We start from the raw sequence: 22841 nt of genomic DNA on the forward strand, positions 1-22841 counted from the left end.
TTTTTTTTTTTTAAACAATTTTTTAAATAAATAAATATATTTAAATAAAAATAATTTTTTTTATTATATATTTTATTTTTTTATTTTTTCCCAAAAAAAAAAAAAAAAAAAAAAAAAAAAAAAGAAAAAATCTGAAGAGAGTTTACAACTAAAAATACCTATTGCTAATATAGATTTAATTTTAGGAATCTTAATAGTTCAAAATATAGGAACATGAGGAACATGACTCTGCAAAATTTAAGAGCTGAGGTGATACTGAGATGAAATGCAAAGATGATAAATTGCAAAAAGCAGACAAAATGGTTAGAAAAAAAACCCCACAAATTTATCTGTGAGAAGAATAATTAAAAACAATAATGCTGTTTCCAAGAAGTTAAAAACAAAGTTTGAAGACATTTGTTGCTCAGTCTGTGGTGTAGCAGAAAGAGCTTTACCCATGGAATTCTTCTAGCACTATTTTCAAAGCTGCTCTATAGACAAGGAAAGAGTCATATATATTGTTTGATTTTAAGCTTGTGTGAAAGTTCAGGAATTTGATCTTATTTCATACTACCTACCTGTTCATTTACTACCACTTTTTTTTTAAATTATTTATCACCTATATAGAGGAATTGGTGTTTGGCTGAATTACATTTTAGAAAAAAACTGAAAGCTTATGAGTAACATCAGTTCTGTGTACCTTGAATTAGTGCATAAAATAAATGTACATAAAATAAATTTTAATAATGACTTCATTGATTATATTATTTTTTGCAATCTCTGTTTCCATTAATTTTTGTCAAATTCTACTGAAAATATGATGCTATTAATAAAATAATTCAAGACATAAAAGGACTGCCCAGCTATTATACTTCCGAGGATCATCTTTTAATTGTATTTCAACATGTAAACTTATCAACTCGCATGGCACTGTAGTCCTTACCTTTCTCTCTGAACCCTGAAATGGAATCACAGAATGGCTTAAGTTGGAGGGGACCTTAAAGCCTGCCTAGTTTCAACCCGACATCATAGTTCTAGATCAAGCTATCGAGGGTCCCATCCAACCTGGCCTTGAGCACCTCCAGATATGGGACATCTGCAGCTTCTCTGGGCAGCCTGTTCTTGTGCATCACCCCCCTCTGATTAAAGAACTTATTCCTGACGTTTAACCTAACTCTCCTCTCTTTTTATTTAAAGCCCCTTGTTCTGATAGTATCAAATGGTGTAAAAAGTTGCTTTCCCTCCTGTTGATAAGCTTCTCTCAAGTACTAGAAGGCCATAATGAGTTCCTACCAGAACCTTCTCTTCTCTGAACCTAAACAAGTACAGTTCCCTCAATGTTTTTTTTTTTTCATGAAAGATGTGCCCTTCATAAGACAGGTGCATAAGTAGAACTAAATGCAAAGTAGAACAGTGTTTCTCACTTTAGGTTAGATACCAGTCTTGACTCTGTTAAGAAATTGGATAGTAAACCCACCCTATCTTTATCTGTTTTTTTTTTTTTTTTTTTTTTTTTATTAATATAATTATATGTTTATAAGATTGTTGAGAATGTTCTGATAGTTCTTGAGAGTGCAACTTTATCTCAGAACTCTTAATTGCTTTTCCAGAAGAATGCAAGTCGTGCCTGTATATGTAATGGAAATCTTTGTCGTACCTATCTCAAATTGTAGACATTTAGGTTTTGGTTTAGTGTTTAGGCATTTCTAACAATATAAACTACATAGTTTAAATTTAAAGCTTTGTACTGGATAATGGATTCATGACAACTATCTAAAAATATTAACCATCAGCACTTTGCTAATTTTCAACGATGAAACTGTTTGACTGTATTGTGATATTTCCATTGTTATACAATTGCCTTTAGAGTAATGCTTCAAAATAAGTGATAGTTATGTATTATAGCTTGTCTATGCTTTTGGATGTTAAAGGTTTTAAGAATATTTAAATATATTTCAATTAACACTTTCCATGGTTTTAACAGTCCTACTGTGGGACTTACATAATTATTCTGATCTTGTAGTAAAGATGTAAGGTATTTTTACTTTTTTTTTTTTGATGGTAAGAAAATTAGAAATGAGTATTTCTTTAGAAGTTGCAAGTAAACGTTATGTATTGTGAAGTGACAAACATGAATAACAGTTTTGTTAATATATCAGCCTCAGTTAGTAAAGATTTAAAGAATTGTAGTGCGTAGGTTAAACCAACACTTTATTTAAGCAATTTCTTATGGAACTGTTTTGAACATCAGTCACACAATGATAAACCAAAGCAACTGAAATGGATTGTGGTTAATATTACTGTCAGTCTGACAAACGCTCCTGACAAATGCCAGGAGTGCACTGCTAGTCTGTTACACTGCTTCGACTTCAGTGTTTATTTCTTAAGAGGTCACTATGGTTTGGAAAGAGTATTACATATTATATGTATAGCTGCATATATTTTATTTATACAGCAGACACTGTTTCCCACCAGAATGTGTCACATTCAGAAGCACGCTTTTTTCTTTGTTCACTGGAAGCAATAAATTTTAATGTGTTTATGGAGTTGAATAAGGGAAAAAAATGAAGTGAAAATACTTGGAATACATTGAGTTATCAGAGCATGATTTTACATTCTCAAAAGTTTGTTATAAGATCTTGTATGCAAATAGCTGTTGATAATTTGTATTTTAAAATTTTTGTGAGATCATAAACTGGCAGTATTAGAAGAAAATTATATCATTCTTAAATCTTATTTTCTCTTCACCGTAGCTACGTGTGTATACACTAGTATTTTATTCTCATTTTCATCATTTTCTTGCAGTACTTGATAAGTCATCATCAATTTTATACTGGCTCTTATATAAGTAATTACTTCTGTTCCAGCCGGGTGTGTAGGGAAAAAAAAAATAATAACAAAAACCAACCAAACAAAACCCCCAAATCTCTCACTTTCAGCAAAATGGGATTTTTAATTGGTGTGTGAGACCCAAAGATATCAAATGTATGTTTTAATTGCAATGACAAATCAGACTAGGTTTTTTTATTCTAATGTAAACTTCACTGTTGAGTGTTCTTCAGCGTATCAGTCTCAATTGTGTTACAGGCTGTGCATTTCAAGAGCACAAATTCAGTGTCCGTATAACTTGTGCTTGAATATTTTTCCATGTGAGGAGGGAGAGAGGGGAAAGAGCATGAAATTTGTTTTCTTATGTCTTGTTACTTTTGGCTAGGAGATAAAAAGCAGTAGCTGTTTTGATCTGCACCTGCTGTACATCTGCAAATTTAAAAACTTGACTACAGGGGCATTAAAACTTACAGACATTCTGTGATAAATATTTTTCATGTAGGAGACGTAAAATAACATTTCATTCATCTCATACAGGAATCAATGTAGTATGCTAAGTAAAGCTGATTAACTCATAGGAATTAGTCAATGTCCTTCTAAGCACAGAATGTTTTTCAGAATTGGACAGTGAAAGAAGGTGAGAAGACAAAATAAGAGGAAGCCGTAATTGATTCAGCAGTGATGATTTACTTTGATAGTCATTTGCAACTGCAATTTGGACATTGCAAACTTTGACATTTATCATTGCTGAATCAACAAGTTCCCTTGTTACTGCCTTGCAGTAGATTCATCATCAGTACCTTTAACAAAAGATAGCACTTAATTAAAAACATTCCAAACCAAGACAGGATAAGCTTTGAAAGCAGGTGTGGATATTTTTCCTCTTCCTGTAGCTGTATATTAGAGCTCTTGTGCAAAGAGGTTTTCAGAGCTTGACATCTGACATAATCATGTTAAAATAATCTTCGAAGGGAAAGAAAGCATTCAAACAGGAAGCAGTAGACTAAGCAGTATTTTGATTTTTTGGGATTTGTGTGTTGATACCCTTTAAGAAACCATTATAAAGCAAAATCTAGGTGAGAGAGCAGTCTTTCTTCCCAGTCTGCCATCTTTCTCTATAAAGAGAGAGGACTAGGGAGGAAATAGGAGGTCGTGCTTGTGTTCTGGGAAATCTGGATTGAAGAACCACTTAAAAGAAAGCTGTGCAAGCATATGAAGCTCTCTTGTTCACATTCCAGGACGGTGCTATAATCTTTGGATTGTTACAGGCTTTCATTGTTTGGACCCAAAAATTTATCACGAACTAGGAACTAATACCAACTGAAATGCTCTATAGTCTGATATATTCTACTGAAAAGTTTTAAATAACGTAAGGTTTTTTTCTACTTCTTAATGGGTGAAGAAATGATTTTGTACGCTTCCACGGTGCAAGTAACCCACAGACAGTTGCCTTCAAGGACTTTTGTGGGTAATAAAGGTGATCAGTTATCTTCTCTGACAGTTGATCTGTTTTATTTGGACACATTTTCCGAAACGAGGGAACAAAACTACAAACGGTCACACGGCTGTGTAAGCGATGTGATACAGTGCCCTATTCCCTGCCTCCCGACATTGTTTTTGCAGCACCGTGGTCAGACACCCCGCGGAACAAGTCTATCCGTCCGATGGGGCACTTCAGCACCACGGACAGGGGCCGCGTCAGCCAAACGCGAATTGTCGAGGGTAGACTTCTTGTGCTGATATCTTACAGCATCATGCAGCATTTAGTTTTGGGCGTTTTTCTGAATTTTCATGCATGTGATTTTCGTGCATGTTTTGTTGCTTATTTCTCTTAGAGAGAATCCTCATCTAAGTATGTCTTTGTGATGATTTATCTCAGTATTTCTTCCTAACTCCTTAGTTTAGGTAGAATTTGTTAAATATTTTAGGATCTTCCAGTGCTTTGTTACACTGACATAACCTTCATGCTATGAGTTTCTTTTTTCTTATTTCTTGTCATTAGCTGATTATATTCTCTTTATCAAATCGTCGTCTTAAAGCATGTGTGAGTGGATGATACCGCTCATCACTATCATTCTGAGGTTTTTTTTTTTCCTTACTTGCATTTCAGGTTTGTTTTGAGCTTACTCAAAAAGAATTAAGAAACATTTTGTGATGTTTGAAAAATTGTTGATGTTTTAAAAATCTTTTTGCAGGTAGCTGTTGTTTTTCATAAGACAAAAAAATTGTAAGATGATGATTTGGCAATACTGGAAGACTTCTCTCCCTCAGGGAACAGTGATGTTTGTAATATAAAGATAAAAATATTAACTGGTAATTAAAAATGAGCTTTCAAAATGCTGTTATTCATTTGTATCTGATGTTATTCTCCATTCTACATTTGTTCAAATGCCCTGAATGTATACAGATTTCTAATTGAAAATGAACTGTGCATGGTTCATAACCCTTAAGGTGATCACAGAAAACTGTGGGGCTCGTATCTGGCTTTAAAATATATTAGCAATTAAAGTAAAGCAATTTTATACACGTTTTAGGCAGTCACAGAAATATGGAGAAAATAAAGAAGGCGACAATTGTTTGCTGTATCTTTATAATTTTTTTTAATACTGGGAGAAAAAAAGTGAAATAGTTAACAAATTCAAAATAGATGGAAACAAGCTTTCCACACATTAGGCAGCCAAGTTTTGGAATTTGTGCCTTCAGTGCATTTTTGATAATTAAATTTTATGTGAATTTTTATTGTAAAAACACGCGAAAGAAAAATGCATTCAGAATAATAAATATACAAGGGCTACTCTGAAAAGCAATGCTTCCTATTTTATTCTATTTGCCCGTGATGCCAGAGGTGGATGTTGGTGTGGGATGGCATTAGAGGTTGAACCTTCCCATCAATACTCTGTTATGTTCATCAGTGCTTGCTGAATGTTGATGGAGACCAAAGAATGGATATGAGCACAGTGAGACAGCGGGTAGTGCGTTGCAGCAGTAGTAACAGCAGCAGTGGAATACCTCTGCTGATGCACATTTTTTTTTTGAGCATATAGAAATACAGGCTTTTGTTGATTGCTGTTGAAAATGCATAGCTAATAGTTGTGATGATGTTGGAAAAAAAAAAAAAGTGTTTTATAGCTGAGAATTTTTCTTTGTGAAATGTTGTTATTGTGCTCTTTGTTGTAATAAATAGGAAATATTTATGAGGCATTACTTCCGGAGTGACCAACATCATATTGTTCAAGAAATCTGGATCACTAGGGTGTGAGAGGGCACGTGGTAGTGTATTGTTCTCCTGTTTTTCAGTTTTTCATAATTTGTTTCCTTTCCATTAGAGATAAATTGTTGAGCTTCACAAGTTTCTTGGTCTTTCCCATCATAAGCATGCATATGTTTTTTTTGTGTGCCAGACCAGTAAAAAATTACTGCTATTTTCTGAAGTCATTGTTAAGTATGATTACTTCTGTGGAAGTGAGATTTTTTTTTTTTTTTTTCCATCTTTGTATATGGTTTCTGGGTTTGTTAAGCTGTCATAAACAATTTGTCAGTTTGCTGGGGAAACATCTTGTCTATACAACTGTTGCTATGCTTTAGCTGTAGTAATTTTACCAGTTTATATACTCAGCTTAATACTTTAAGGTCAGTGCTTTCATTGATGTGACGTTGTTTTATGACTTCAAATTACTGTGTATTTTATGTCTAGTCTAAATAGTTTTTCTGTCTGATTACAGTAGTGCTAGACTTTACTTTAAAAGCAACTTCTGGTTTATAAAAACATTCAAATAGCGAAACTAAAATAAAATATGTGTAGAAAAGAATAAACAAAGAAGAATTGCTAGTGGGAAGTAGTGAGAAATTGGGGATGATTGTATTGCTCTTAATTTCAACTAATTTCTTCTAATATTGTGATGGGTTTTATTACGTTGCTTTTTTGGGGGCTTAACTAGCACCACATTTGCATTTAAAAAAAGTCATGGAAAAGAGTAGAAAAAAGTGAGACCTTCTTCCTAAGATACTTTGAAGGAGGGAGAAAGGCATCCTGTGCTTTTGTGAGATTGTAAGTCTCTGTCTTGTATTAGCTCTCCTTTTCACTCTTCTCTCCTCACTGCCTCCACTGCTGTATTATTATTTCCTCTTATTTATCTCTCATCCTCTGTCAGTCCTCTATTTCTTTCGCATCTTTTTTTTTTCCTTTCCATTTCTTTGTAAACATAATGCTGTTGTAAATTCTGAGAATTTTACCGTGGCTCTTTTTGGTAGTACATAGCTTGGAATTGCAGTCTGCAAAACAGTTAAGGACACCAACACAGCTGCTGAATCTACTTAATTTTAGCGTATAGGAGGAGAGAACGTATGCTGCTCAGCAGAACAGAACATGGCAGACTCCATTCTTCTATACCACTCTGTTACTCTAAGTCACCAGGTTTGGTTGTTATAAATCTGGCTATTATGACAATCGCAAAACCACAGATAGAGTCAAAGCATCTCAACCAAGTGCAGATTAGTAAAAAACTCATTATATTCTTTCTGAGTACATAATATATTCTTAGTTTACCAATAGCCAAAAAAAGGTGTTTATGTGTGAAGCCAGACAAAAGCAAACAAGAAGAGGAAATATAAAATGTTTCACAGCACATGGAGGATTCCTCATTTGAGTGCTAATCTCTATCCAATTTCTCCTTTAACTGAAGTAACTGGAATTTGCTGTTAGCATCTCATCTTTATAGCCTTCTAGTGTTCTATTTGTAGAGCTTGATGCTTGCACGTAAAGGACAACACTTATTTTGTTTATGCTTAATCTGCATAAAATATGAATTTGTGCCAGCTTTTAGCTTCTGGTCCTGTGATTTTAGTACAAGTGAAAAGGAATGTTCTTATTTCTGATTGCTTTGTATAGATCTGGTGTTGAGTGTGGTGGCTGTTGATTTCTGAGACAGCGTCTTCTGTTGTCAGAGGAGCATCGTCTTTGAAGGGAAGACAGTGTTTTCAGAATCAGCAGCCGTGATTCAAGTGCATGTGGCTTTTCCCTAGATACTGTTTCTGGAAATCCATAAAGGGATTTGCTTATTTTATTGATTTTTAATAGGTAGATAAGGATGCAGATTTCTTGCACTTGATATCATGGACTGTATATGCAAACAGTTGCTTTTGGCTAGCAGGGTTGTTTTGTGAGTAATGCAACTGCAATGCCATACCCCCTTCACTTCTGGCAAACAGCTTGATTTCTCCTCCTGATTCACAGGGACATACAACTTCCTTTCTCCCTGACCTTTTGGAAGACTACAAAGCATAATAGCTCACTTCAGTTTACCTTCCATGTGGCATAACAGTGTAATCCTATCTCAACTATAAAGTGCGTGGAACATTCAGTTTTGCTGAACGATTAATTAAACCTTACATAAAAGCATGTGTGTTAATTAGTTTGCAAGTTTGCAGTTCAGTAGTGCATAGTTTCTAGACACTGCTTAGTTTTGGAATCTTTTAAGTACGTTATAGAATTTGACACTATTGGTAGCAATGTGAAGACACAAAAAAAGGGAACTGTGAGATTTTTTCCTTCAAATTCAAGTTCTTTGAATTTAGGTGGCCTAAGATGTATCTTGTTAATTTAGTCATTGCTAAACATAGTTTTTCTTCATTTTTTTGTTCTTCAGATTTATTTATAATCTATTTTTTAAATTTGGACTTTGGGAATCTTCTATACTTTGTACTGTTGTTGGTATTTGTATAGACAGACTCTGTAGTTGTTAGACACTTTTAGGTCAGGTTTTGCTACTGTCTATTCTTGTCTCCAAGGTATGACGTGAGCTGTTTAAAAATCCTAAAACTGACTGTGGTAATTTAAAGTGCATATAAATGTGCCCACAAATAATCCTCCAAATACTTGAATGAAACTAATTTCTGCTTTTTTCCAACTCCCTTTTTGAATTCTTAGTTTTCATAAAATAGAGAACTGAGTCCAGAAAAAAGAATTCTGGTAACATAATGTGATCAGGTATGTTTTTTGGAAAAGTAATTTCAGAGAAAGCTTGTAAAGACAATCAACTGGTTTTTAAGCAGTACATATTTTTTTACTTAAAAAAAAAAATAAAAATAAAAATAAAAGTAGCTCAGTGGTTTTTGGACACATACCTTTTATTAAATTTATTTTAGAAACAGAGATAAGAGGATTATGGTATTTTATTCCATATGCAATGCATCATGAAATGCCCACAGACCCTACACGTGATAAAACTGCTGATCACAGTCTACTCAGTATACTTGCCACTTAGATAAAATAGCTGCTGAGAAATAGTTGTTTGCACCCTAAGCTGTGTCTGCAAGTATTAAGTGAGGTGGCTGGTCGCCAATAGTGTAAGTAAATTAAAGATGCATCTTAGTGAAAAATTTATTTGCATGTCAGAATAACTACAAGTTTGCTGTACTTGAGTGCCCTTCTCTAGCTTTTGTTGCAGTCATACTCTCCAAGATGTATATCAAGAGATATTGAGTATTTTAATATGAAGTTGTAAGAGAAGGGCCATTCCTGAAGTTCATCCTGCTCAATATCTTGCCTCTGTGAATAGCTAGTAACAGGAACCTAGTGAAAGAAGAAAAGAAGGAGAGCATGCAAAGAAACATCCTTTCCTTTAGATAACCTGCCTTATCTGGCAGGCAGAAGTTTAAAGACTTCATAATCTGGAAAAACATTTTGCACAGTGTTTAACGGCGACTGGTGGTCTCGTGATATTCTTTTCTTAACCCATTTGTGTGCATGTTTTGTATTGCTTCCATCAGCAGTGATTTCAATTTAATTATATGAGAACATGCAAATGTCTTTGTTTTTTAATTTGAATAATTATGCCATTTTTAATTTAATCTACTCTCTGAAGTCATATGAGGTCTTGCTGTTTTGCAACTCTTTTCTATACCTGCAGATGATTTAACGTCAGGCCTACATTATAACAAGAGGAGCTATTCCTCAGAACTTTTTACGTTTTCATCCTATTTGATTCCTTTATCCCTGTGAATTTTCAAGTGTTGTAATTTTTTCAGATGCCTGTGTTCAGAGTAGTGGATTGAAATTGTAAGCATGAGTGTAATGACCTATCAAGAAGCTTAAGTAGATGAACATTAAGAAATGTCTAGAGGATGGCTACTCAACAAGTCTACTGGAGATGTATGTTAACCTTAGTTAAGTGATTAGAAGTGAATCCTGTGCAATTATATACATTTTTCTGATTTCATATTTTGATGTAAAAAATTAGAAGAGTATACTCACTAGTGTTAATGACTATTACACAGTTTCAATATTGCATATACAAAAAGTGTGTAACTGTAGGATTTCTTATTTCTCTAAGAAACCGTGTGAAATTCAAGTAGCTGCTTATGTTGAGGCTCTCAAAAACAGTGTTATGAGTGACTGAAATATCATTTACAATAACATAAAGGACTATGTATGTTTCTCTAAAAGTAAAGCCTCCTATGAATTTCCACGGGAACTCCAACAAAGAGCACTATAGCAATGATTAATAGAACAAATTCTCAACTACAAAACATTGTTTTTCAACGTCATTATCACAATTAGCTATGCATTTTCACTAGCCATCACGAGAGCCTGTATGCCGTGCTTGTGAAAATCTACATCAGCAGAGGTGACTCACTGCTCTGTCACTACTGCTGAAATGCATATTCCTCTATTTTAGTCTGCTCAATGCACTGTTTGGTCTCAATCAATGCTCAGCAAGCATAAATAAATTTCAACGTGTGCCGTTTGTTCTGCATTTAGCAATTCATTGACACACCTTTGTTACATACACTCTTCCATGTCAGAAGCCATTTTGTTATACTGTCTGTCTGCTGCCCTCTGTTACGTGGTAACAAAGTGTAATAGAATATTGATAGGAAGCTTCAACTTTTACTGTCATACTGCCAACATCTGCCTCTGATGCCATGGCTAGCAGAATAAAGCCTGAGGCATCACTTTGGGAGCAGTTTAATTTAAAAATGGAGCAGTAAAGGTTGTATGCTATCTAAATGCTTGATGTGGCAGATGACAAAGTTTCTGTCAATTTCTGTCCGCTAGCTTCTGCCAAATTTTGATGTTTGAGTTCATGGTTTCCTCATCTTAGCCTAGTCAGGGGGGTGGGATGTGGACATCAACTACATACCCAATCTTTCAGAGCTGAATTGGTAAGGGTTTGTTTTCTCCTTGGTAGATTATTTGTTTTCTTGCTTTTAAGCTTTTCCCAGAGCAGCTCAAAGATCTATTTGACAGATGAGTGCAGGGAGTTCAAACTGTGCAGCAGGTGATTTTGGTTTCTTTTGGATTCTTCAGTGAATTTGGGTTCAGTGTGGGTTAAAGGTAAAATGTCCTCTAAAGAAGTTGAAGGAGTTGAAGGGTAGCATTTAAGAAAACGGTACTTGGCTATTTGAGAGCAAGAGTGGTGTGTTTTAGCAATGAATGAGAACAATTTTGGTGTCCTTTCTCAAAAACGAAAATTACAGAAGGAAGATTAGTGATTTATATTACATGAATTGCTTTCCAGATATTTCCCAAATGACAAACATTAATAAGGTTGAGGTGCAATTAAAACCTTGTGTCTTGTCTTTCTGTCTGGGAAAAAGAAGTTTAACTTAAATGAACAGGAAGCCCTAACAGTATTACAAGTTCTGGCTTCTTATGGGAGTTAATTATGTGCTAGTAATGCATACAGTAACTAAACAAGCAATTCTCTAAAAATGCAGTTGTGGATAGATTGCAAAAGAGTGTACGGCACTTGGCATATTTGTAATATGAGAAGACTAACAGTGGAACACTGAATAAATTTCAGATATTAATGTGTTAAAATATGCTGATAAAGGGGGCAGGGTACAGAGTAATGTTAAGGCTGGAAGAAATACCTTAAAATGGAAGTTATGAGGAACATATCAGCTATCAGTTCATAGTTTTGTATGTAGGAGAAAAGCTGTTTTTAAATGTGAATAATTTAGTTATTTAAAAAGTGATGAGCTATAAAAGTTAATTGACTAAGAAGGTACATTTTTTTGTCATGGTGAAGTTTTAAAATACAAATTTTTAGGGATGATATTTTTGCACATTTTTGCTCTGCTTATGTTAGCTAATTAGCAATTTTCCCAAATGTGCATATTCCTTTTTTAGCAGTGTCTTTGTTCTTGAACACGTGTACCTGAGTCCTGGAGAGATTCTGCCCTATTTAGAAGAGCAGTAGACATTCTGCTTGTCACTGTTAGAGGTGTTTGATGGTGAAACAAGGACTCTCTAGAAAATGGAGGCACTGTTGTGCCACTGTTTCAGTTCGCCTGGCACCAAATAAGATAAAGGAGCAGCAAGTATAACCATACACCATAGTTCCTAGACGTATTTAACAGTGGTAGATCAGTGTGTTTTCTCAGTTATTTTTCAACAAACAATTCTTTGTTCCATGTCAAAGAAATTGATTCCATAGACTGGTAGGAAGTCTGAGGCTCACTCTATTCAGCACTTGAGAAAACAAAGAAAAAAAACTTCCATTCACCATTTTTTTTCCTGCATTTTGGACCATTTTTCCATCATTCAAATGAACTTGAAAACCATCTGAGTTAGTCATTTTTTCGGTGGAGTTTGATAGCTTAGTAGCCGTGACTTCTTTTGCCTTGACTTCTGTAATGTCATCCACTGTTTTTGCTTGTTAGAATTTTTCTCTACCATTTTTCCCCCAAGTAAATAATTATTTTTAATTGATGAGCTAATAACTAATTTTCTTACCTTAAAAGTGGTGCTGTAAAGAAAACAAATTCTGAAATTTATGGATGTGAGGGCTTTTTTAGCCTTTGTTTCCTCAGTACTTTGAGGCAAAGGGAAACCATGTTGAGTAGTGCAAATTTCCGGTCCCACAGCTACATCTAGCATAGTTTGAATTTACTCATCTCCCTTGCTGTTTATCCACAGAGGAGATAATCATGATTCCCTGTTAGTTTTGGAATAAAAAAAAAAAAATTAAAACATTTCAATTGAATCTTTTACGAAATTAGAAGTCAGAGGATTGCTTATTTGTGCTTATTTTTTGTGGCTCAAGCTCAGTTAACTGTTTACAGTGCAGTTTAATACACTAGAATCACCTCATCCTTAAAAGCAGTTGTCAGAAAAATATGGGCCTGCCTGGTAGGATGTATTAGCCCAATACATTGTCTCCATTTTATTATGAAGCTGCTGGGGAAGATGTGATATACAGCACTGTCATTACAGATCTATTGTTAGAAGGGTCCTACAGTGTTCTGTGTGTTGCCATTAATTTATAGCAGTAAACAATATGTAGTCTTCCAACTGCAGCAAAGCAGAATCTTTTAATGAGGTGGATGTTATTACCACAATAAATCAGTGCATTCGTGTAATGTATAATTCAATGTGTGTATTCCCACTGTAACTTCTCTGAGTAAGCTGATAGTGTATCATTGTCAGTGCACAGCTCCATGGTTCTTTTTTTTTTTCTCCCCTAAGCTTTCTTTCATTTGGGGATTTTTTTTTCATTTGTTTGCATATAAATGTGACATGTCTTGATAGTTGTCCTGTTGTGGGCTTCAGAAACCAACTGTAACAATAACAGCCAAAATCAATACTGTGGGTTCTGGCTATATGGATCTCTGTGTGATGCCATTATTATTACTTTTTTTTTTTTTTTTCTGAAAAGAAAATGAAATCAATTCTAATTGTGTTTAGCTTTATATTCAAGGAATGTAATTTTATAACTATTGATTTGAGCCATACTCATTTGGAGAGTAATAAAAATAGAGGCAGATAAAGAGAAAGCATTAATTGTTACAGAACCATACATCACAACACTGTTTCTATTTTAATTCGTATAATTTGTCTAATAATGATGACCTTCTTTCTTTTTTTTTTTTTTTTTTTTTTTTTCCTCCCTCAAGCATAGCCAAGTCTTTAGGGAAAATCAGTACAGATGGAGATTCCAAAATGGTTCTTGCAACAAAAAGACTTCTTAGAGTCAGTTTTGTTCCTCCCTGGAATAAATTTGTTAAATCAGATAAAAATCCTTTTATACAGGAACTGCTTATTTTAAGGGGTTATATTTCAAATTAGTGAACTGCAAAAATAATAATTAACCTAAAATGTTTTCTTTGTCCTACTGCAATTTGAAAGCTGCTTTAAGTAAAAAACATAAGATCTTAGGTCATTCATAGATGTACTCTATCCTTGAAGAGAAAGTACTTTGAAGCTGCTATGCCAAATTTCATGCGAGCTGCAAAAAAGCAGATATTTGAAAAGTAATAACCAGAATAGCACAATAGTTTTTTTGCTTGAACTGTGCTTGAATTACTAACTGGGTTATTGATTGTGTTTGGATACTTCTTAAGTTTCTTCTTGCCTTGCAGTGTATTTATTAATTTTTGCCATACAGAAATAAGAAAATAATTTTGCGCGTTTTTGAAGTTACACTTCAGGACTTTCATAGTCTTTTTGGATGGGCATAATTTATGTTAATAATATACAAATAACATTTTCCATATATACACGAAAATGGTATTATGTATTTGTTCTGCACATAAATATGAACTTATTTTAAACCACTTAAATATAGCATTATTCACGTGTAACAGCTATATTCAGTTCTGGCTTTCCCAGCGCTGAATGTGGGAAGTACTCGTTTTTCCATATACTTTGTCAAATTCTGCTCAGGAAATGCATGGCTGTTGATGGTGAAGCATTATTTTTCTTATGTCTTTGTCAGTCTTTGTTCATTGCTTACCTATGTTGGTGAAAGTTGGATTGATTTTCTTTTTTTGATGCTATTTGTATATTTTATATCCACATTTTTATATCAATAGTCAGCTATTTTATTTGCCTACTGCAGTGTTTCAGGTTTTATTCACTAAGTAAAATTTGTCTTGAGATGGTAAATAGGAAGCATACAAACAAGAACAGTAATGTCAAAAATCTGCACTGGTAATATTCTTCCACCCTATTACTTGCTATTTCCCCCCCTAAAATTTCCAAAGATGTGTTTGGTTATCACACTCAACCCCCGTCTCCCTCCGAAGCACACAAGTTAACACGTCTTTGGCCAAGTCATCCAATTAGTCCAAGACATTTTGTGGACTGAGTTTGGGTGATTATCTATAATCAGTAGTAAAAACAAATTATGCCTATATGGATGTAAAAGAGTCTTTTGTTTTTCCAAACAGTTTTGTGTGCGTGCTTGGGATTCTGGTTGGAAATACAGAGATTACACAGCTACTTATAAAATACAGTACCTACATTTGCGGAATACCACACCCATCATTTTCCACTCATGGTGTTACTAATTCTTGCTAAAAAGAGCATGGGATGCATGGTGTGATAATACATCTTATTATCTTTATTTGCTTAAATGTTTATTTCTACTAACTTTGTAGCCTATTGGAGCTTTGAACCCAAAGAGAGCAGCGTTCTTTGCTGAGAGATATGAATCGTGGGAAGATGATCAAGTTCCGAAGTTTCACTACGGTACACATTACTCAACCGCAAGCTTTGCACTCGCGTGGTTATTAAGAATTGTAAGTACATTGTTTAAAAATGTATTTCTTTTAAATGATAGTAAAAATAAAAAATAGCTAGGAATGAATTAAACTAAAAGCAATGGCACAGGAGAATGTTGAGATTTTTGAAAAACTGTGATCAGGGCCTTAGTTTGATTACCAAGGATAAATGTATTTCATAACTTGAGCAGAAAGCTTTAATGTTTATGGTATGGGCTTATCTAATCAGCAAAACTTTTCCTCCTTAACAGTTACTTCTTAGTGTATGTTATCATGCTACTTTAAATATAGTTAACTTTCCTCCTTTGCGTATATTCTAAATGAACTATATACTGAACATTTGTCGTTTCTTATGAAGGTATTTAAGTTTCAATTCCTAATGATAATAAATCAATTATTTTCTGAGACTTTATGATATAAATAATTTATTCTTTTTAAATTTGCTGTAATTTGTATGCAAGTTACTTTTGAGATGCTATGTATTGGTAATATATTGATTAAACAAAGTATTTTTCCGTAAGATTGAAAGGCAATTTATCTCTCAGAAAGTAATTTCTTTGGGAAAGCATTAGCACTGCATCATTAATTAAAGCTTGTTAGAATGGTACAAGCATACATAAATCCTTGAAGTAATTTATAGCACTTAGCTAATTTCAAGCAGTTATCCACTAATAAGCGCTTAAGTGTTCTTTAACTAAGAGGAGGCTTTAAAATCTCTAACGTTTTTCTTTCCTAAATCACAAATTACATATTTAACAATAACAACCACGAAGCTATCAGTATTTAATGCTGCCATTGTATTAATAGGATGCCTTTAACAAAGTAAAATGTATTACACGCTCCTTTTAAGAAAATTTAAGGTATTCTGAACTTTTTCGTATTTTTCAAAGCAATTAATTTTGGCTTCTCCTCCAGACTTTGAATATTTATTTCATATTCATTTGCTTTTCTGTATCTGCATTTATGTGCATAGAGTAGAAATTAAATAATTTGTTGAATAAATAAATGTAATTTTGAATTTCTCACTCTTGGATAATAGAACAAACTTCTTTTGATTAAGCGCGTATCTTCCAGAAGAACAGCACCATTATTAACCTAACCAGAAGTGAATGAAAAGTTTCCTAAAATTGCTAAAGAAGTATGTTGCTGTTTTTAACTATTGTTTCTAAAATGTTTCAGGAACCCTTTACAACACTTTTCCTAAATCTACAAGGTGGGAAGTTTGATCATGCAGATAGAACCTTTTCATCTATTTCAAGAGCGTGGCGCAACAGTCAGCGTGACACTTCAGATATCAAGGTAAAAACTTTCCTGAATGGTCTTAACATATTTTGTACTGTGTTTATTTCATCTGTGGTTCTGGGCCCACAGCTAATGGAAAAAGGAAAAGAAGTTTGGGAACTATCCTATCATTTAAGAAAAGACGCAATGCACATTTCTACACTGCACAATATTTCAGTGAATTTTCTTTTGTAAAATTTAGCACTTTTAGCCTGGAGATTGAAATAAGGTAAAATTGGCCTTTGTGTTATAGATAAGTGTTTCATTGTCCTTTTGCTCCTCCCCAGAAGTTTTAAGCTGTTGGAAACTCAATAGAAACTGGTATCGATTTTTAACCAGTAAGACTTGAATATTCTCTTCATGTTTCTGTCCAGTTTAGCCAAGGATTTTGCAGTTAAAAATCAGTATTGTGCTACATAGCTTCAGATCTGAACGTCAACCTTATTTTTGGGCATTTTCTTCTATGGCCCTTCCTTCCTTGATTGACTGTGACAAATGGAAGGAGGATGCTTATTTATATTTAGAAGGGTCAAAACCTAGTTTTACAATGAGGAGTAAGAAGATAAGGGATAAAGAATATGTCTCCAGAGGGACTGTGTTGAGAATAAAAGGGGAAGCAGTACTTTTGGAGGAGTCCTTGAACACTGTGCAACTAGGAAAGGTCTGAGTGAGTGTTTAGGTTGACTGGAGAAGTCTCCTTGTACTACAGTGCTGTAACTAAATATTTGTATAGCTGTACCTTTTCTAATATATTCCAATGGAAACTGAATACAACCAGCAAAAAAAAAAAAGAAAAGAATTTTTTTTTTTTTTAATGTAAGCTCTCTAGGCTTCTGTTGCTACTTCTATAGCTGATGAAAACCTATCAGTGTAATGCATCCGTTTATAGAAATAGAAAGGATTTTGGATGCTACTTTCGATCTTGAAATTGTCAGTCCAAAGTATATACTATTTATTCTATTTCATTGCACAGAAGGAGGAACATGCAGGAACAACAAGGGTTTTATTCCTGTTTCAGCTGAAAGAATCTTGAATATTTAGAACCACTGAGTTGGTAACTTAAAAGCAATGAAAATGGTTTCTCCTTGCTTCTTGTGTAATGAGAGTGAATGTAAATTAGGATGCTTATTGTCATAAGATTATTATTAATCTTAGTTGGAGGCATGGTATGTTTCAAGGAGAGCTAATATGAGCTAGCTTTGGCAGCAGCTCTTGTTGGCTGGTAACACAGTTCCACAGAGAAAACCAATGCATGTGTGTGGTCATATCCAGTCTTGGTCAGTAACCTGTGAAGGCCTTGGACTGGTGATCAGAGTGTGAAACTAATGCTGCACTATAGTATAATGTTTGGTTGAACTTCTGATCTTTTGATTCCAAGAGGTGGTGTGTTGCGTAATTTTCTACTTCTTCCTTGTTCATTTATTTAAGCAATGCAAAATGAAGGTTCTTTGGAATTTTGCTAGTGCCACCATCATTATTATTTACTAGTTAGATTAACACTCATGTTTTTGCAGTACTGAGTGTCTTCACATTATATCTTCTGCTCTGAAAATTAATAAATGCTTTTTAATTCTGTGAAAGCACTATTTAGTACCTTGTAAGTAATGGACAGGCATGATCCTTAACTCATTTAAGTGCTTCTTAATTCATACTGCTAGTGTTTATAATCCCAGTTAGGATTTGTTTGTTTTGTTAATGTTACGTAAAAATCAGACATTGAGAGCTTGGTAATGTTTAACATAAAAACAGTTTAGTTTGGGACCAGTCTTTAGCTCCAAAATATAGGGAAGTTAAGTCTGTCTCTTCTTTGGTTGCTGTTTTTCTTTGACTAATGAGTAGGTTTGTTCATACTTTTTCACAAGCAGTTAGTATTTCTGGCTTTGTAGCAAACCTGTTGCCATAAATTGGTTTGTCATTATAATTGCAACAATATAGTTGTTATCAGTGTTGCTTTTTGCATTTGTTTTCTGTTTTCCAAGTGTAGTACTTGTGTAATTTCTTTTGTACCATGCTTAGAGTTTTTGAGGATAGGCTGAAATTCTCGTCCTTTCTTCTGAACAGCTTGTTGCCTTCGTAGTGTCATCTGGAGTTTTATTACTGCACCTTCTATGTCATGTCATTAATGAGATTATTGACTGGTATTAGATGCAGGGCAGACCCCATTACCATGTCTTCCCAGTTTGACAGTGAGCTATTGATAACTGCTGTTGGAATATGGATTTCCAGCCTGGGTACTCTCATGTTATTGTAACCTAATCTCATCTTCATTTCTCTATTTTGCTTATAAGGAAGTCATGGGAGATTGAGGCAGTCTCAGAGGTGAAGCAACTTGTGTTTATTGAAACAGGCTGCCTAACATATGCATGCCTAAGACACCCTGTAACCCAGTAAGCTTTTTACATATGCTTTGCATTGCTTTATACTTTTCCACCTAATAGATGGGGTTTCAGAAATTACAAGGAGTTAAGTTGCTGCCAAACTGGCAACATTACTTTTGTGTAGGATAGATTTCATGTCACATTATTAGCAAGGTAAATGATGTCCAAGAGCAATTACTAGCCAAATTCAGAAGTAGGTACCTAGTAATTCAGATTTTTAATGATAAGCTGCTTGCCTAGTATAGCAAAACTTGAAAGATTTAGGATGTAGATCTTTGGTTTTCTTGAAAGATTTGCTGTAAAATTGTGCCAAGATGTGTAAAAGGAAAGTACTTGTCAGACTAAAGAAAAAAATATCCCCATTCAGTCAAATGTGTATTTGTAGTAATCTGTGGATATAGCAGTAGTTAAATAATGCAGGCATCTGGGTTTATGAATCAGAAAGTTCCCTTAGATATCTGTGGTGTGCTTGTTCTATTGCCAACCTTAATTGTATTGAAAAAAAACAAACAAACAAACCAAACTTTGAATATCTACTCTGAACTTTTTCTGGAGCTGTTGAAATAAACTTCAAGTAGGATATGGACAAATCTGCTGAAGTCCAGAGGAAAATGACCAGAGGTCAAGGAAATGAGACCAATGATAGAAACACTGAGGTTTTAGGTTGTTTACTTTGGAGAAAAGAGGAATAAGGGGAGAAATGTCAGTGTCAGGTCTGATGCTTTTGCCTGGTGGGTATTTTGGTTGGCGGGGAAAATGCACTTTGTTTCTACTGTATATGTCTTGTTCCAGTGGGCTCCCCTGCCAGACTTGGTGCAGGTGTGTGGTCAGTATGGCCTATTGCAGGAGGGGAAGAATGGTTAGAAGGTGCTGTTGGGAATTGATCTTTCTGTCCTTGAGTTATAAGCTATTCCTACACAATGATACATTTAAAGGGGGGCAGCTGTTGATTGTTTTCAGTCTGAATAGAAAATAAAGTGGGTTCCAGCTACAGCAAAAGCAGCCCAGATGCTAGGAAGACCTAGTCGTTGGGATAGGTAATTTTGTACAAACACAGTAGTGAAGATTTTAAAATAAAAGGGTAAAGAAACATCTTTCAAAAATAATTATAATTGCCTGAGGATGAAACAATGAACGAGGTGGTCTCTCAAGGTTTCATCTAGACCTTTTTATGATCTAGTATAGTCCTTTTTTTTTCTTCTCAGTAATTCAAAGAAATTGGATGAAAGGAATTGCAGTTATGTGCGCACACTCTTTTTCCACTTCCTCTGTTAAATTAACCTGGACTACATATTACATATTGTAATGGTATTTGAATATTGGATTTGTACATACTTTTATATATATTCTCAGTAAAAAGTAAAATAATGTTATTTACATGTAATTACTGTATTGACTCGCAGGATTTAAAACATCTTCAGGATGCATTTTTGTCAGTAATTAAGCAATTGCTAATTGCAGTTATGCATTTCATTAATAGATAAAAACTAGATTAAAAAAATGTAAAAGTTTTGCTAAATTCTTAATTATTGAAGATTTTAACCATTTTCCTATGCTTGGAAATATTTCCAATATTTCTTAGAAATTTAAGAGGATGGTGAGATATTGAGGAAAATGAATTTCTTCATTAGTTCAACTTTGAAATGTTGTGGTAACTTGAAGTATTGTTTTAGAAGTTGGGAGAATTTCAGGCAATGACTTAAGGCAATTTCTTAGTTCTGGGAGGAATAGCATACGGAATGGAGGGGAGCTTAAAGGTACATAGAAATTTTATTTTCCTGTAGTTATAGAAGTGATTATATGAAAATGTAACAACAGAAAAAAAGAAATTCTGAATTAATGTAATATGTCAATATGTATTTTCAAACGCCATTTAAATACCCTGACAGATGAAGTAGTGCATGGCAATATGAAGAAAAACTTAGAATTCTAATACGCATTTTTATTATTCTGTTTGGCAGGTTATAAATAGGCTTAATATTGCCTAATGTGATTGTCAAATAATTTAGCGTAAAAATCTGATCTCTTATAAATGTTTTAATTTTGTTATGTAATCTGTCTCACTGATTCTTGACACCTTCATAGATCATATAACTTAGCTTCTAAGCGCTTCAGTCTACAACTTTCTATACGAAAATTAAAATAAAATAATATTTTATTACATTTAAGATAAATTATCTTGCTCACATTTCTTATGCTTGGTGGCAGGCATGAAAACAAATTAGAAATGTTCATCTGACGTTCTATTGATAAACTTTGTAAAAAAGATCTTGTTAGTGAAGTTTTCTTGGGAATTGTGGCTTCCATCCAGCAAGAATATATTTTAATTATATGCAGAGTTTAATAATAATTTTGTTAAAATCTTATGTTTTATCTTTAATAAAACAAAACCAAACAACTGTGAATGCTGTGTAATAGATTCACGTTGATGTTCCCTATGAGCTTTTTCATGAGTTTGAATGAAATCAAATCATGGCAGAAGGAATGAAGTATTGCTTATCATAAGGATGTCTGTTTTTACCCCAGAGAACTGGTGAATTCCAACAGAGAAATTCTGAAACTAATTTTCAGCATGATTGTGCAAAAGCAATAGCTTTAACAAATCATACAGATGTTTTCATTTTTCCATGACATCATATAAACAAAATGTGGAGTAATTCTGCAGTTTCTATGCATGTGCCGAGTACATAAAGAAGTAAAGTAGAAGACACCACAAATAAAATCCGTTAGGATTATGACTAGCAAATACATGAAGAATATGTGTAGGCTTTATAAAACTGTAAGTATTTTATTATTAAGTTGATCAACAGACTTTAGGAAAATCGTGAATCTTTAGGTAATGTAGTCCTTTTCATCCCTGTAAAGCCATTGGAAGTTGGCATTAAGAGCTGCTCAGTTGGAGTGGAATAGTACATCTATTTGAGATGCCTTATCCATGTATAAGTGCTACCATATGGTCAGCATAACAAAATCAGATAATAGAGGAGCTCCTATTGAAAAAATGCATTGTTACAGAAAACAAGTAATAATGCCTTATGGAAAGTTTTGATAGTCAAAGTAACAGAAGTTAGTGATGATTTTGAAGTTTCCAGGCTGCTTATTGTTTTTGTGCAATCTAATGAAAACAATGTGTGTTCTAGGAAGCTAAATGGCTGCTGATCTTGAAAGAAACAAGGGAATATCTGTGTGTATTTATAATTAAATATATAAAAACATCATTGACATACGTAATGAACTTATGTTTTAAGTATTCCACCATCATGGTCTGGTGTTGTATTTGTGATACAAGTTGCTACTGAATTAACTGTCTGCACTTCTTATTTTGCCTTGGAATTTTGAATGCAATAGTAGAATCTACAGAAACTTCTATGATAATGATCTTCCTTTATTACAAACGTCTATCTGTGACACATTTCTGTTTTATCACCTATTCAGTTAATAGTTTCAAATCTCTTTTATCAAGTGCTTTGCAAGCATTTGGTACAAAAGCACGTTTTGTCCTGCCTATTTAATTAAGGTGACTGTAAACAATTAAAAGCCAAACAGTATTTCACACAAGGATAGAGGTGATAATGGCTTGATTCCTGCTTGATCTTTCCTGTTCTTGCCCTGGCTACTTGGATTGACATTATTCGCAATCTGATGACCTCCCTGTTGCACTCAGCCTTTTGGAAAGCTGCTCATGCCATAGCTAGTCCTTGGGGTCTATCTGGGAGACCACTGATCCACCGACCCATGTCAGGGCTGGGTTTCTTACCTACTGAGCTTCTGATGGAGCTATGTACTACACCCACTGTAGATGAGGCCAGTGGAGCAGTCTGATTTTGCTTCTACTTCTTAAGCAGCACGCAGTTTGCAGTTGCTATA

General features: G+C 34.1%; 1 protein-coding gene across 4 annotated transcripts in view; it reads left to right on the forward strand.

Annotated features, from left to right (window-relative positions):
- LRBA (LPS responsive beige-like anchor protein) overlaps nt 1-22841 on the forward strand; it is a 367611-nt gene that overhangs the window by 249739 nt on the left and 95031 nt on the right. For all 4 annotated transcript variants that reach the window (XM_042828460.1, XM_042828457.1, XM_042828458.1 and 1 more), the window contains exons 44-45: nt 15193-15333; nt 16495-16614. In XM_042828460.1, coding sequence (XP_042684394.1) covers nt 15193-15333; nt 16495-16614 — 261 coding nt within the window. The remainder of the gene's footprint in view (nt 1-15192; nt 15334-16494; nt 16615-22841) is intronic.

This window comes from Centrocercus urophasianus, unplaced genomic scaffold (genome assembly GCF_019232065.1).
Source record: "Centrocercus urophasianus isolate 14NV4802_14NV808 unplaced genomic scaffold, USGS_Curo_1.0 seq_3, whole genome shotgun sequence".
Classification (NCBI taxonomy): domain Eukaryota; kingdom Metazoa; phylum Chordata; class Aves; order Galliformes; family Phasianidae; genus Centrocercus; species Centrocercus urophasianus.